This window comes from Formica exsecta, unplaced genomic scaffold (assembly GCF_003651465.1).
Source record: "Formica exsecta isolate Colony F162 unplaced genomic scaffold, ASM365146v1 scaffold308, whole genome shotgun sequence".
Lineage (NCBI taxonomy): Eukaryota > Metazoa > Arthropoda > Insecta > Hymenoptera > Formicidae > Formica > Formica exsecta.
Window position 1 is genome coordinate 856155 of NW_021850337.1, and position 17965 is coordinate 874119.

Consider the following 17965-nt stretch of genomic DNA (forward strand, 5'->3'; position numbering starts at 1 on the left):
ATGCCGACCGTTCGCGCTCACCGAAACAATACATGTAATACATAGATACACGCGTGTGTGAACGTATAGTATACTATATTGCATAGTTCCCGTGGGTCCAATCGATGATGTACACGGAGAGCACACATGTGCGACGATCCCGGCGCGAAGACGAACTTCGTGTTATCTACGAAGTCGCAGTAATCGAACTTGTGGATATCGGAGACAATTTTCTCGCCGAGTCCACGAATCCGCGTATATCGTTTCTTGGAGAAGAGATCAATTCCCGCGATAGATAGCTTTGCTAATGTAAGTCATGAATTTTTTTTTTGTGTGCGACTTATGAGATCGATTATATTGAGATCGCTTAGATACGCTAATCTTTTTTCATATTACAAGTTTATATCACAGATGAAACTATAATTTAATAAAAACGAATTATTATGAGCAATTTCTGAGATTTATATACACTCAAAAAAGTGGTTTTGCAACTACAGCAAAAATTTTCTGGGTGCGCAAAATTAACTGAGGTATGATACATAAATGATTAGCAAATACTGTGATATCGCATATGTTTCGCATTTAATCAATCTAAGTGACAGAGACAGAATTTATATCTGAACTGTTTGTGAAATTTAGAAAGAATGTTTTTCTGTGGCGCCTATCCATGTTAAGGCCAATCATACTTGTTATAAAGTTTGGCTGTGGTAGACAGAAAAAATTAGCGGCAAGAAACAAATGAATATATAATCCTCACGTCTAACATATTTGTATAACGCGCTCAATCTATCTAGCTCTTTTAAACAATTTTTCTCAATTTTTCGATGCTGCAGTTATAATTGGCAGTTATATTTCTCACAAAGATCGTTCTAGCTGTAGTATCGAAACTCATATTTATCCAATGCAGTGATTAACATTTGGCAATGGGACCTAAATTTTCTAGAAGATATTATTAGAATATTGCTGCTATAAATTCTATATGTAACAGACAATATTCTAACAGATACAAAAAATAGCGATAAATTTTTGTTGTGACACCTAGAAATCTACCTATATCAGCAAGACATTTTTTTGAGTGTATGCATTCGGTTCTTTTTAAATTACAGTATTTCTTATGATATAAACAAAAAAAGGTGTACTTACTGAAAAGTAGCGTTAGCATTTTATATATATGAACGTCATTAATAGCAACCGACAATTTGCGTGTGTGTGTTTGTCAAGGTATTATGAGGCTCGTACATATAACGAAAAGTGACGGGCAGACTCGCGGGCATTTTTTCTGCCTGTGATCCCGCGGGTATCGTACGTTGCTGGTCGATCGCCTAATTCTGTTGAATGCCCGAATTCGATCTGGCTCGTTCAGTGCGATCGTGTCGGTCTGCCAGACTAGCAGGATCCTCTGGGATCTCTTCCCCAAAATAAGAGCGCGCGCGGAGTTACGAGTTACCGCTAAAAATCGAGCCCGGTACTAAAGAAGCTCTTATTTCTCAAGAAGCAATGATAGGAATCGTTTTTTATCGATGGCCTGGTGTGTGTCCATCTTTTTCGTAATCGTGAAAAATTGTTTTGGTAATTTTTGAGAAATTTGCTATTTATTAAAGGGGAGTATAATATCGAACTCATCTTCGCGATATACTCCTTCTCTTAAAAAAGAATAGATATTTATATATAAAGAATTTTAATTGTTTCATTCTAAAACGTATATCTCTGAAAATTCACCAAGAAAATTCTCATAGCATATTGCAGAACTGATATACGATAAGACTGTTCTCGACGCGCACGTTCTACGTGAGGTTTTTAGACGTATGTCCCAAAATGAGATAATTTAAATTCGAAGCGCTGCGGATTCCATGTGAATTTTAATGACGTTCTAAGAGAATTCCTGATAACTTTGGAGCATGAACGACGGCGTCCCTTTACGATGAGTCTGTTCAAGAATCTTGAAGTGCGTGAGCCCTCCGGCAATGATGAGGAGCAAGAGGGCAGGGGGAGGAGAGGAGAAAGGAAAAAACGTGGGGGAACGAGCAGCATTACGATCGCATCCTTTCCCAAAGATGGGATATAAGTTTCCGAGAGAGATTTTTCCAATAATTCGGGAAATTGTCCGAAAAGCGAGGTTTGCTTCATTCGTATCCTGGCAAAGAAAGGACTCTTTAACTCTGTTCAATTTTTGCTACATCTCTCGCGAATGATTCGTTGTAGTTCCTTCAAAATGTGTCTTGACGTTATATCTGTGGCGCTTCATATGAAATTCGCGAGAATCCTAGAATTCACGACCGGCAAACGACTTTACGAGATTTCTTCGGGATCACGTTCAAGTACGGATCCCCTTTCACATAAAGACGCTCATTTTATTACGGGTTCAAATGCGTTCGGCAAAGAGCATAAATTGTTCCTCAAAGAGATTACGTGCAAGGGAAAAGAGAAACATAAAGAAAAACAAATGTTGCACTACACTCTTTAATATTATATAAAATCTTGCACGTAAAATTAATCATGTTTTATAATTCCAGAAAAATATTAACGTATTGATTAAAAAAAGCAATATTAACAATAAATATGTTCAACAATAAAAAATTAGCGGTTATTGGAAGAAAATGACTAGTAGGATAATAATTTAATTATTTCATTGTATTGTTACGCAAATAAGAATATAATAAATCATTTTACGGATTGGTCCGAATCGAATCAGAGAAATTATTCGGGATCGTCAGAAACTTTTCGCGCGACTTTAGAGCAATTCGTTTGAAAAATGGCCGAAACTTGTCCGCGTAGGAGAGAAGCGTAATAATAAAGAAAGACTATTACCATCTCTCGCGCTAGTCGCTGAAAAAGCGTCGTATCATTCAAATATGGGCTCGCATTAAATTCCCATCTCGCCAATGCCAGCCGCCCGTATATCACTCTGCATCAGGGAAAAAAAAGACGTGCGATCGACGTAGGATTCGAGCCATTACGTGTAAAAAGTGGCGTCTGGGCGGTTTTCAGCGCTGCCATATGTCACTATATCGACCGCGATCGTAGTTTCGGCTCGTATGTTAATAAAAAGGCACGCACCCAGCCATTGTGTCGGCTGGCTTTATCGTACAATGCCGGATGACTTACGATCTATCCATCGTGCTCTGCGGGAGGATGCAAAAAAATCTTGTTTCCACTTTTTCTCATTCGGACGAGCGATAAAGTTCGTTCACATCGATACCTTTCTTTTATTTTATACAGGTATCGTAAATTCGTAATATTTGCGAACTTATATTGAGCGCTCGCAAAATAAAATTCGAGTAACAAATGCAGACCGGCAGGATGTGCGTGTAATTCACGATCGATCGATATATACATGAGATATATGAAAAAGCCTCAATTTTCTTTATGCATTTTTTCGCATCGAATGAGAACGATAAAATCCAGATCGATCAACCCATCCCTACGAAATCGTAAACTCGAATTATTCGCAAAGTAATACCGTGTACGATTGCAAAATGAGATCGATCGGACGAAGGAATGAAGTAGATGAAAGAGAACTTATCAGAAGCGTGTCGCCAACTTTGTATACTTCGCTCAATCACTTGCGCGAATGGACTCAACAAAATTTACATCGATTGTACGGAAGGAAGAGATAAAAAAAGATGCAATAAAAACTTGCAATGGAGTTTTCTTTTACTGTCGGAAAAATAAAATGCCATTGCAATAAACTCGTAAACATGTATATCGTGTTTATGTATCCATATGTACATGTTACCAATAATTAAATTAAATATAAAATCTTGTAGCATAATAGAACAATTATTATTCATAAAACACATAGCTTATCATTCACCGACAAATAGAGGCGTTACTTATCATTATTAATGATTATTAACTTAACTAGTATTAATATTTGTTTAATAAATGCATTGTTTTCTAAATTATAATACAAATATTTTTTTTATCTCTAGCATTTTATCTTTAGCTTTAAGAAAAATTTAAAGTAGCTTACACTTAAGCTTTAAAGTTGTATAAACTTTATTTCTTAATCCATTTAATAATTGCTTTAACAATTGAAGCTATCAATAACATATTGAAAAAGAAATATCTTAATTACAGAAAAAAAAGTCCAGCATCTCATAAAGAAACATACTTTCGGATGATAGTAGGATAATTAAACTAGCTGTAATCCGTCGTATTACAATCTAGAACTTGGTCTCGCGAGGGTTAATCGACCTGCATACAAAATGTGAGCGATGCTGCGAGCAATTTGCCGTTTTTCTCGAGGCGCGCAGTTCGTTCTAATTTACAGGTACGCCCGCGACAATCAAAGTACCGAGAGCGCTCCGGGCGAAAGGAGGGAAATGTACTTTGCCCGCCGCTTTGTTGACGGTTCAACGGAGATTTGCTTTGGCTCCGACGACGGCGATCAATTTGGCGCGAAATTACGCTTTTCTGAGGAACACATTTTGCACATTGCACGACAATCTTTTACGTTACGCCGAGCTCGTTCAGCAAACCGTCCGTTTTTTCTCTTACGCCGGAGTATTCCGCGAATATTACTACGCTTCGCGTTGTTCCCGGTAACATTTTCTCTTCCCGGTATTAATATTTTTCAGTTGCAAACACATAATGAAGCGGAAAATTGCGTGCACTGACTATTCCCTCACGATATGTAAGAGGCGATAATGTGAAAAAATTCAACTTTGAAATTGCGACTTGAAAATTTAGAAAGCAGAAAGAAATAAAGGGGGCTTCAGAAAACGCAAATGTTTAATAAAATTTTCTTGTTCATTTAATTTCAAATTGACTTTGGCATAGGAAAATTTTTATTTGAGATGCTGTTCCGAATAACTTAAATGTTTGATCTCGAGACTTAAAAAAAATTACAAAAGAATACGACGAGAGATCAATCGAATTTTTGTTAAAATAAAATTGACTTTAAATTGATCAAAGGATACTGCACGTTTTGGCTCACTAATTTTGTTATATCCAGTATACTTTAATGAACGACTACTATATAGGCAATATTCGTTTATTATATTATTTCGTAGCTCGCTCGTGGAGAATTTAAATTAAAAATTATAATTTAATCATAATGTGCGCACGAACATAAAGTTATCGTGGCACTATGAAAAATTTGTTAAAAAACAAAAACACATACACCTTGTATTGTAATCATTAACGTATGAAGCATACGCGCATATACGTATACATTTTACGCATCCGAAAAATGAATAAATTTAAATCCACTTCGCATAAATTTTAATCTGCCTCATGAAAAGAACCTCCATAGCGAGGTTTGAATTCGATTTAATTCCAGAATGATTATTTTTTACAGTATTCCATGCATGTAAAAATATGTCTGTATGTAATCGTATTCATATATGAAAAAATGTATTATAATTAAAAAGATTGTGTTTAAGTGAAGTAAAAAATCTAGGTTCGTGCAAATTGTGAAAATGAATTGAATTTACACGTCGAAATTAAGAAAAAAAAAAGAATCCAAAATTATCATGAGTTTAAATTTCTGCTGCTCGCAGCGATGCAAATTTCGCATAGGATTTCGAACATGTGGCAGTTGAATTTTCCCAGATCGTTCATCTCGTCAGAGACCGGACGAGGTAAAATTCTCTCGAAAGTCGAGCGCTCTTGAATCCATTGCGCGAAATGACAAATATACTAATCAGGCCCGGGATTAGCCTCGGGCTTGACTTTACCGTTACGGAAGAAAACAAGTTTTTCTCTCGACAACGCGCTTTCCTTGCCGTGTCGGTCCTCGTACGCGGACACTATCGCTTTACGCGAAATCAGATTCCGCCGTGAAAGCAGCTTATCGGCGAGATCGGAGTGTATACGCGTGTACCTATCAAATCAATTTCATCGCGTATAGGTGTATAGGGTGTTTCAGCTTTCCCGTTAACAACAGATCCATCGGCGAGACTGAAGCCGATTTTTCCTACACAGAAACGTGACGCGAAGTTCAATTATGTTATCAGAAAACTATACTTAACACGAGAATTTTAAATATTTTAGTGAAATATTATGTTTTGAGCATATAATTAAATAAACTTTTTTTAAAGATAACTCGTGGAACATGATCATTCGAATAATCAATGTTAAGTTTTCCTTTATTTTAGAGTTTACTTTTTACGTGCCTTAAATTTTTTCTCATTTTAATTGTAATTTTTCCAATATTGGGGTATCGAGTTTGTACGCTTTTATAGATTGAGTTTCAGCAAAAGAGGTCACAATGTTTTAAACTATACTTTCTACACTTTCCCATAATTGGGTTTTTGTGCTTTTCTATTTAAGGCCTTCTCATAGATACATATTAATTTCATGTTTAACACAGAAGATATAAAAAAATATAGCTAAAAGTATAGCTCCATTGCTATTTCCAATTTCTCAAAATAAGACAAATCTCTATTTTTGACTCTCTCATTTGAAAGAACACATGAGGTCATTTCACGCGATCGGGCAAACGCGTTCACGTCGCCGATGCAATACACAGATGCGGCCTCGGGGAAGTTGGCTCGTACGAAGGAAGTGAAGGGGTACTTTACCGGATCGTCGTTGATGGTCCAATGTAGATTGGCCTTAGGCACGGATGGCCAGGTGATGCAGGTGGCAGTCACGTTCTCACCGACGGCGTAGTTCTGGGACAGGCCTGTGATTTCCGGTTTGCCCTCCGGAAGCACTGCGAACGTAAATTTTCCGTGTGAGAACGTGGTGAAAGTTTTCCCATAAACCAGTTACTTTCCTCCGGTTAGACTCTATAAACTTTCGACTATTACCCGGAGTTCTCCGCGCCCGTGCCGTTCGTTCGTTCGTTCGTTCTATCCTCGTCGAGAAAATGGAACAAGGGGAGAAAGAGTGGGTTTTCTCACTTTGCAAGCCGCGAGTCGCGCAAATGCGACGCGACATGAATTTTCCGGGTGCGTATCAACCTTTCCCCCCGCTTTCTCTCCCCCAACTAGATGTTTTCTTAAGTCACAAGTTGCATTAGGCACACATTATCAACGTGCACTCATAAGCGCAAATTAATATTCAAAGATTAAGTAAGAACTAAACATTATAATGAGCTAAAAATCAAGAAAATAAATGAAATATATGTGTTTAATGTAGCCACCTAAAAGAAGCGAATGATAATGTAATATAAACGGTGTACTTACTAATAATTTAATAAATAATTTAATAAATAATTTATAATTGATTAAAATAGTTTTACAAAAAACTTAACTCTTGAGTAATAGGTTGCGAGCTGTTAACGATAAGAGCAAAAAGAAAATGATCCCAACAAATAAATCAAATTCAGATAAATAATTTAGCGAGTCTGTATATGTCGAGGATGAATATTAAATAATGACATTGCGTCGAATTTTACTTTCTTGTGTTATCTATGTAGGTGGAAAATTTTGACTAGCTTGTATCTTTTCTCACTCGCGCTTTTTCCTCGCGTTGCAATCCGATTTGAATCCACTTTGCTGAAACAATTTCCGGCCGACCGGCGACGAACCCGGGATAAGTTTTGCACGTTTTCGCGACTGCGTCGTTTCAGCACGAAGAGAATTAATTTTCAATTAGCTCGGGCACGTGACTCTCCTCGTTCGCGATTAAACGAGGAAGCGCGTCAGCCCACGTAGAGATATCGACTCTTTTGCGGGTACCGCGAATACTTCCCTGTTACGATAACACACGAATTATGTAATGAACAACTGCGTATTTTCGGTATAAAAGAATAGTTATGTAGACTGGAAAATCGGGAGCAATAATTGGAGCAAGAACTTTGTATATTCACTTTACGTGACGAATACAATTACGGCAGAATCGATTGAAATGGTTGCATTCGCGATCGCCGAACCGAAAAATTAATGAATTTTACTCGCGTTTGTGATATATAATACTGTGATTATGTATGGAACAATAGCCAAGAGCCATAATTCCCTGGGTAATTAATCGTACGGTGGACTAATAATTAGATCAAATGTGGTAACTGTTATGCTTTCCAAGTAACATGATTTGTATCGTGTGACTTGTAAACAAAGGTTGCATAGCTTATTATTCGAACAACATTTAATATAATTTTATGCAATATCAAAGCTATATTTTTAACAGGATACTCTCTGTCTATATTTTCTTGTAAGATTGCATTTAGGAACAATTATAAAATAAATGTATATCTTCCTTGTAAATTGAAAAAAATATATATCTTTTGTCTCTTCCGTCATTCAATATATGTTTAACTAAACGCTATAAATCTTTTTTTTCGTAATATTAAATTTTTTATTTCTACAACAATCTTTTTAGAGAGATTATTGTAAATAATTCTTATCGCATTCGCTAACAGCAATTTGCCACTGCAATCGTGAGTGTCCGATTTTTCGCGGTCCTTTCGATATGGACTGCCGCACATGTGTGCCGATCCATAATCAATTACCGGATTTATCGCTATCGGCCGTGTGTGCCGGTGCGCTCGATGTCTCTAATAGCGTTAATTGGCACGCCGGATTATGAGAGACATTCGCGTTCGGGCGGGCGCGACCAAATGCTCAATTAAACATTCACCTCCGTTGTCCGAGGTCGCACATTGCAACGTTGGTGCAGCTCTATCCCGGGATATGGTCCATTAATGCCTTCCGCCCTCGAAATATCCTGGGTGCATTTAAAACCCAGAATTTCCGGCTCAGGAATCTCCGACCGGCGCCATCGGCGTCGCCGTCGATATCGCCGTCTGTTCGAGTAAAATGCGAACGAACGGAACGTGGGAAATGTAAAAGAGCCGCAGCATCTGAGAGCACCACGTGAAACGTACAAGTGTAGGAAAATTTTCGAGAGATTGCGGAAAAGCATGCTGTTCGAAATCGAGACGCGTTTGCGAGCATGTGTCGCCGCAGATAATTTTGTCGCACATTAAGCTTGTAACAGTGCCGATTATTTCGTGGAGATTTCCTTCTATGAAATTTCGTTTTTGCAATGAGAATTCCCGCACTAAATTTTATTCGGAATTAAAAAAAGAGCTTGCAAGATGCAGTTATTAAAGCGAAACAACAGGATTATGTTGTTAAGACATTATACTTTAATAGAATCGACAGCATATTAAAAATCATACGAGAGGAAAATTTTATTTTTTAATTAGAAAATTCTTATAAAATCTATTGATATCGGAAATTTTTTAAGAATTATAATGGAAGTAAAAAAAATCCTGTTATTATTTACTTGATAAAGATTTCAGCAAACTTATTACATAGCTAGTGTTTCCGCTTTTATCTTAATGATAATTCCAATTAATAGTTTCGAATATATTCTGACGTATGTAATTTAGGTAATTCATTTGTGATACGATTTTCGTTTATATAGCATACCTCACATTATTCTCGAATTCTTCCGCTTTATGTACGTGGAAGATTAAATATTTTTTTTCTGAAGTTTCAAACATCGCGAAAGTAGCCGCATCATCGATTTTCGTGAAGAATCAGAAATGACACGCTTACTCAGGGTATACGAAGTGAAATCGGAAAGGCGGGGAGGAGAGGGAGGAGAGAGAAGAAGAAATTTGTCAGGATTGCGGAAAGTTGGATAACCTGACGCTCTGCCAGAATTCGAGCATTCTACGCTAGCATCCATGCTAGCGCATTCGGCCGCGCGGAAAGTATTCCGCTGCAATAACTTCGCCGACAGTGATTTAAGCGCGTAATTACGAGGGTTATTGCAAGCACGGGCGGCGTTCTCTTTATACTTCTCTCCTTTTTTTTGTAGAATTTAATATGCATAACGGCAAAATCTTGTGCGCCGCGTTAAAAATTACTCGCGCTCTTCTCGCACAAGCTACTACTATCGATTACAGATATAGGCAACTAATGCAATGGTTTAATAATATAAATAATTAATTAAATCTAATAAAAAAACATCAAATTGTATATAAAATAAGTAGATTATACAGGAGAGATAATTGTAGATACATATATCCTCTCTTTTATTAAACAAATCAATTTGCATAGTTTGACTTCGCGTATTCTCATGTGCCAAATCTTGCTTTCTTTTACAGAAAATTCTAATCGCGACAAGCTATGCGATGAGAGACGCAGGGATTTTTGGACGCATCGCGGTAAGTCGAAAGATCTGACTTTTTGACAAAATTTGCTTTCTACATCGCGGCTCATGTAGTAATTCCGGTATTACGTCGTTCCAAATATTTTCTGACGTAATAATTTCTGCGAGAGTTAGGTTCCTAATTGAGAGGGTTGTCGGGAGGAGATAGCCTGCTTTCATATTCCGTGGTAACTTCACGTACAAAATGAAATTGCTTTTTGAAGGCACTGCAATTTATACGAATTGCGAGCTTCGCGGCATCTCTATAAGGCATGAAATGAATATTAAACTGCGGGCGATTTAATTCAATTAATTCGTCGACGTACACTACTATCAGCGTAAATCTGTGTGAATGCATATACGATGAAAAATATTGGGAAATACTACCGATGAGGATAATTTATTCGATGTTGATTTGCACATTCACTGTATGTATACAACGCGGGACGATACAAATTTGTCAAAATTTAATATCAATTAGAATTGAATTAAGATTGAATATCAATCTTTTTCTTCGTTATACTGAAGATATGCTGATATTGAACGATACACATTTGTCATGTAATATATTTTTGCATAAAAAATGTAACTATAAATATCTTTTTCTTATATGATATTGTAGTGCGCGCTTCTCAACGTTCTTACATCTATCTAGTTTGCTGAAGTAAGATTAAAGACTAACATTAGATTAAAAAATATATATATCAAAATTGTCATAATCATTTAGGAAGCGCGTATTATATATCAGACGCGCGGTACGTGACACGCAACTAATTGCTGTTGAATTAGGTCTGCGAGGCGGCACATTCTCAATAGTATAGTATAACTCACTGACACACATTGACTTAATTAGCAATTAAAACTTTATGGGGGCACCGAAAGGCATGCGCGTATATGATTATACGTTTCTCTTGTTTCCAATCCTAGCATGAATCGCAGGCTTGCTAATTATTCTGATGATTACGATACTGATACAATACTGATTTATGAATTTCACAATCAATAACGTAGTATTAATTGAAATACCAACATCTGCATTTGTCGTATTTGTTTTAATATAAATAATTAATCTATAATTTATTTTTGTAAAAGTATTGATCTTTTTTATTAATGAGAACTGATACGCGAATAAAATTTCAAGACTGTGGATTGCGTTAAATCCTTTTCTCGTGTGTTTTAAATTTATATTCTTTTATCTCTACATCTACATATTTGTAATCTATCCCAAACCAACTCTTTTCTTTCTTTCTTTCTTCTTTATTTCGAATGCGTAATATTTTGCGAATTCTCCCGACAATGTCTATCGTGAAACGTCTATCTTATATTCCGAGTTTCGAAGTTGGCTTCTGTTTCGTGAAATTCGCGGCCAACGGCGGTTAAATTCGTATCCCCAATGCTGCATGTTGCGGCCGGTAGTTGCAGCAACTTGTTTTCCTTGCAACCTTCCTTCTCGCGTCGACATTCGGCCCGCCATTCCGCAAACTTGGCTGTAACATGCTCGTACGATCGTTGTCGAGGAAATGAATTTTCTTCAACGAGGTCTTCCAGGGATCCCTTACGCTTCTTAGGTGAAACGTGTAGGGCAGCGAAAGAAGGGCAAGGAACTTCCTCCCCTGGGTTCTAAGCTTGACTTCCTTCTATTCCATTCTGCGCGGTCGTAACAACGACCGTGTAACGAGATAATAGGTGGGAGGAAAAACGTAATGTGGCAAACGTTTACCTTTATTGTGATATAAAATTTTGTCCTTTGATCGTATAAAAGCCATCTTCCGTAATTTTGACGACTGTCATATGGCATCGATAATGAAATTATCGCGTAATAAGTAACTATAATACGAAGAGAATTATATCTTTCATTGTTATGTCTCCAATAAAGAAAAATCTCTAATTAATTAGCTTGTCTAATATATGTTATATTATATAATATAATTATAAAAACGTATTTCTCTCTCTCTTAAAACTGGCATCGATCTGATATACAATGCACGATTGATCGATATAAACGATATCACGCGATATAAAAAAGCAATGATAACGGTATGATGACGGTAATGAGATATGTAAATGGCCAGAAAAATCTCTAGCCTCATGCAATCTTCACGGTATATTTATGAAGTACTAGAACACTATAAGCGTGCTACGCGCGCGTCATTTATTTTGTGTGTACGTGTGTATAATTATTTACACGTATTAACTCTAGTTCCCCATTTTTTCAAAATCAATTAAATAAAAATTACACACACACTTAATATTTAAACTATCAAATGCGTCGCTCAGTTATGACAGGCTTTTATTGATATAAAATAATGCACAGAGCAGTACGAGATAACCAACCAGCATCGCGGAAAAGAGGTAACAATACTTGCGGATATCGATCCAACATACTTTTTTAAAAGTGGATATCTCGATGAAAGCTGCTCACGGTATATTATTAAAATATTACGAAGGGTGTGTGTGTTTGTGTTATATAAAATATTATAAAATGCGCTATTTAGTTTGTATAAGTGATAATAGATAAAAATGATAAAAAAAGTCACAATATCTGGTCTTGCAATATTGGTTTGAGCATAAAAATGTTATAAGTTTCTTTTATATTTCGTGGAGTGCTACCCAGAACTTTAAATAAAAAACAGGAAATGCGAAAAAATCTACCTCTCCCAATACTTGGATATATATTTATACGATACACATGAAAAATTGTGATTTCCAAAACGCGGAGATCTATTCTATTATAATAATTATGTTTTCCTATAATTTTAACCGTATTCTTTCAAATTCGAGGAAGTTTTTATTAACAACGTTAATTAATTTTTTCACGTTCATATGATCGTCCGATGATAGGTATACTGTCAAGTTTCCGCAAAATGTTAACAATTCCTAACATAGCATTCGGCCTTGGCGGCGTAAACATTGACGCTCGTAAACATTGACGCTCGTAAACATTGTTTATGTATCACGGCCTTGTTATCATTTATACAAAGACACTTGAATAGAACTGTAGTGGGGCGAGACGCTCAAATTCCTTTCTTACGTGTTATCATTCGCGCGGCGATACTCGAGCAATATATTTGTATATTAATTATTTATTAATTGCGTACATACAATTTAATTTAAACAATTAATAGCGTAATTTGGCTTTTTATTTATGTGATTTAGACAAGAGAGAATTAGAGAAAAAGATTTTTATATGAAAGCTATAATCTTGTAAAAGTTTTCACTTTTAGATTATAGCTTATATATGAAATTATTAGTAGTAGTGTTTTTTTCAAAATTTATAAAATTGTTTTATTAATCTGCATATTATTATATGCATCGAATATAAAATTCAATGCGTATAATAAATTTTTTAAAATATTAATTATTTTGAACATTGCTACAATTTGGATTTTCTATTTGCATGTTACAGAGCAACGTAGCGATCCTGACAGTCTGAGAGGAGGAGGAGGCCTAGAAGAGGCATCCTGCACCGGCGGAGCAACCCAAGGGTGAGTATTTTATTATTTGTATATTAATTATTATAAATCGTGTCCCCACATTGATTTAATTCTCATTATTCAAATAAGTTAGACAAGAGAAAATTAGAGAGAAGACTTTAATATAAATCCTATAAATGTTTCCATTATAAAAAAAAATAGTCTTTTTAGAATTTATAAAAGTTTCATATTTATATATCGCTTACTATCGTACGTATCGGATATAAAATATTCCGCACGAAATATTAATTATATTTTGAACGCTGCTATAATTTGGACGTTATATTTGTATGTTACAGACAACGTAGCTTCAAGACCAACCACTCCGCTGTTGCGCATCAGTGCCGGTGAGTGATGAATTTTACTTTATTTTGAGTTAATGGATCTGTGTGTGTAGATATTGTAGATGCAACTGTAAATTGTAGATTGTAGATTGTAAATAGATCCGTTGCCTCAAAATGGATGGGCTAGAATAGATTAAATCGAATAACTTTCAATAGATTTTTTAAATATACATTAAAAAATATTACAGATCTAATTTAAGGTATAAATAAAAACAAAAATTTGAAAAGAATACAAAATATTTTTTTCAATTGATAGATTTTATTTAATTTGTATAATGAAGAAGGCGCTAATAATTTTATTAATTATATGAAATAGTAATAACTTATTTTTATGTTGCGCCGATTTTATTCTAATTTTTCATAGCCCATCCATCTATATTATTATATCAATAAAAGCTTTGCTTTAATTGATGTAAGGCCAAATTATCGATTTATTAAATTAATATATAAGACACATAAATGTTTTATTAATTTTATTTTAATATAAATTACATATTATTATAAATAATATTATATTATNATAATATTACATATTATTATAAGATTATATATTATTATTTCAATCAATTATTAAATTTGATTAATAATTTGGCATTAGATTAATTAAAGTAAAGTTATATTAAAATGATGCATGACGAACTGTTGTAATGTCTCACGATCATAAATGAGCACACAATTCAGCTCATGCACCGGCTATAATAATTTGCTGGCAACGGAAGGAATTTTTCTCCTTCATTGATCTCCGATAGAGATCGAAGCTAGATCTCTGGCTAGATGTAGCCGGAATGAATATGGCCAGGCTCAACGAAAGGTAGGTCCGACTGGCCCAACGGAAGCAACATACGGTGCATTCTATTAGGGCACGCGAGTAGGGCACGCGAGTAGGATACACGAGTAGAGCACGCGAGTAGGACACGCGAGTAGGGCACGTGATTAGGACACGCTTCCCAAAATATCGATAATTCCTGATTCCCGCTGGCTTAGCCAGCAAAAGTAAGACTGTTAGGACTGTTAGGACTTACTTAGGAGTAACTTACAATTCTTAAGAAATTAAATGCTTACTAGGAATTGAAAAAATACTAAGACTATTAAAATATTAGGAAGATAAAATATAAAAATAGAGAAATATAGAATAAAATATAAATAAAATAAAATTTAAATTTGTTTTCAGACAAATTAAAAATTAAATTACAATTATTTAATAAATCAAAAATTGCATATATATTCATTATGTACAAAATAAAATGTAATATATATGTGTGTTACATTTTATTTTATTTAAACTTGTCTGGATAGTTTTTAGATATACCATTCTATAGATATAATAAAATACATGCACAATTAACATATTATTTGAGTATTATGTTACAAAATATTATATATGAATGTAACGTTAAATGTGCGTATACTTAAAAATTTCGAGACAAATCGAATGGGTACCCCGATATCAATAAAATATCGGCAAATTAATGTATTTAAATTCTATAGAAAAAGATTAATTATATATAGCTTAGAATTATTATAATTATGTTTGATATTATTTTGATTTATTTTATTGCAAAGTATTAAATTAAATTTAAAAAAATTTTGTTGTTATCGGGTTTGATTCGTCTCGAACAATTGGTACCCAAGAATTATTCGTACTCGCACGTTTAACACTAGCTACAATAACGATGCATTTATTTTATTATCCACAAATATAATCGTTCGTAACTACATTTCTATTAAAAATCGTTATATCCATTCATTTTTCAAAATAAAGAATTGTATTTCTTAATAATAGAAGAACACATTTTCTCGCGGGAATCTCAATTTGAATTGAAAATAATGACATTGGTAACTGTCATTGATTCGTTACCGAAATCATTGCTATCGGGAGCAGTCCGAAAGATCTGGGATTCGTTCCCTCCTACAGCGGGATCCCTGATATTCAACGGATCACTTAACTTTTCTTTGCGGATTGATCTTGCGAAGTCCGATATAGAAGCAAGAAGTTGATCGTTCTCCACCTTTAGGATTGTTCTTGTCTTTATCGGATATTAACCGGCGTGTTATCTGGCGGAGGGACCTTGATCTGGTCAAATCGTTGAGCCAGTTATCCTCCACTGAATGCGGCGATAACGCGCAGTATTTTTATAACGGTATTTTAGACTTACGTGGTCTTATCCTGTTTAGTTAATCCTCCGCAAAACGGTACATATATCATATTCTCAATCGCAAAATTTGCATAAAATCACACATTTGAAAATAAATTGGGCATTAAGTTTTATATTCACAAATGTCCTATATTACAGACGTGATTATAAAAAGCGCTTCAAATATCTGCCGAAACATTTTCTATATAGTATATATAGTAATTATACCGTTCCTCCGATTGCATGTACATTGGAATCGCGAGTATTATTACGGTTATCTTTGATTTATTTATTCGTCGCGTTTTTTTCGTAAATTTTAAATCGCGGTTTATTTTGTGATTTAATCGTTGATTTACATCGAAGCTTCGTCTATCTTTTCTCGGACATTTTCTTTCAAATTCTATGCAAAATGCACCAATAGTCCAATTATTTTTTATTCTAAATTAGAAAGCGATCAATAACTTTATTAACGACTTTTTTGGTCATAATTGTTTGCATTATATAAAACTTAATAATCTTTGTAATTGTATATTGATCATTAATCATAAATATCGCATTAATCGTTGCTTATCATAATTATACATTATATAATTTGTAATTATATATTATATACATTTTGTATAATTCTTTGTGTATTATTATATTTCTTATTTGACAAATTTGTAAAATCTATTTATAAAAAAAAAACCTATATATTACAAAAAATTAAAATAAAAATTTTTCCTCATTATATAGATATTTCGGACATTTTCGTGTAATAAATTATTTTAGATTACATTTTAAATTATATTTTATATTAATCTTTGTATTATTTTTTGTAATATATAATTGTGATATAATTAATTCTATATTAGATATACATATAGAATTAATTATAATATATATGGTTATTAGGGATATTTAAATTATTATATAGATTGTCATCAATGAAATACTTTGAGTAAGCGTTTGATTGATTAATAAAAAAATCTTGTGCTTTAAAGACAAAATAGCGTTAAAAATTGAGAATGTACTTTATATTATTTATATTAATCAGATTTTTTCAAAACTCATTGAAACTGCACTAGAAAACGTTAACAGTTACCGGTAGGATCACCCATGCCGGGCAGGTCGAAGGGGAAGAGTCAGACTAAGAGAGATACCGTAGTTATTATATATTTGTTATATTAATATTTTTTTGAATAAAATATAAGCAAAAGAGATAGTAACCGAGAGAATAAAGAAAGAGGGGCTCTAAAATATTTTTGTATTCCCCTCGGGAAAAAATTAATTTCTGAGAAACAGAAGTCTATTCTACTATAATTTTCCTATAGTTTTGTCGTAATCTTTTATTTTTTAAAGAGTTTTAATCATTAGCAGCATTAATTAATTCTTTCACATTCATATGATCGCCTGATAATAGATATACTGTCAGGTTTTCGCAAAATGTCAACAAGATGTCACCAAAAAATCGAGATATCTTTTGCAATATTGGTTAAACAAAGTTAAAAGTTTCTTTTATATTTTGTGGGGTGCCAAAAAAATCTACTCCTTCCAATACTAGAACATACATTAATTTAAAAAATTAGTTCAATATTATAAATTAAAAAATTTAGACTGATTTTTTGGTTAAGAAAATAATTGATTTTAAATTTATAAATAAGGAAATATTTTTCAAAAATACATTTTAATAAGCTACACTAGAAGCTTTTTTGTGAATGATCTCAGTTGATGTTATACAAGTATAATTAATAAACCGTACTTATCGTAATAATTTCGATAAGTTGTCACGATTTAATATTGTATGACACATCAGTGAGCATGAGATTTTTATCGCAACACACAGTGGTAATGCGTCAAAAATATATCGTATCATTTGGATTCACCTTCGAGATGTAGAGGTTTCTCCATCTCGAGTGACATCAGATAAGAGGGAGATATATCCCTGGAAGAAGCCCGATGTCGTTTCTCTCTCGGTTTTTCCTTCTTTAAATGATTCCCT

At 34.1% G+C, this 17965-nt stretch overlaps 1 protein-coding gene across 2 annotated transcripts in view; it reads right to left on the bottom strand.

Moving 5' to 3' along the window:
* Window positions 1-17965, bottom strand: part of LOC115237713 — a 214584-nt gene that overhangs the window by 36293 nt on the left and 160326 nt on the right. For both annotated transcript variants that reach the window (XM_029810943.1, XM_029810942.1), the window contains one exon: window positions 6507-6640. In XM_029810943.1, the coding sequence (XP_029666803.1) occupies window positions 6507-6640 (134 nt within the window). The remainder of the gene's footprint in view (window positions 1-6506; window positions 6641-17965) is intronic.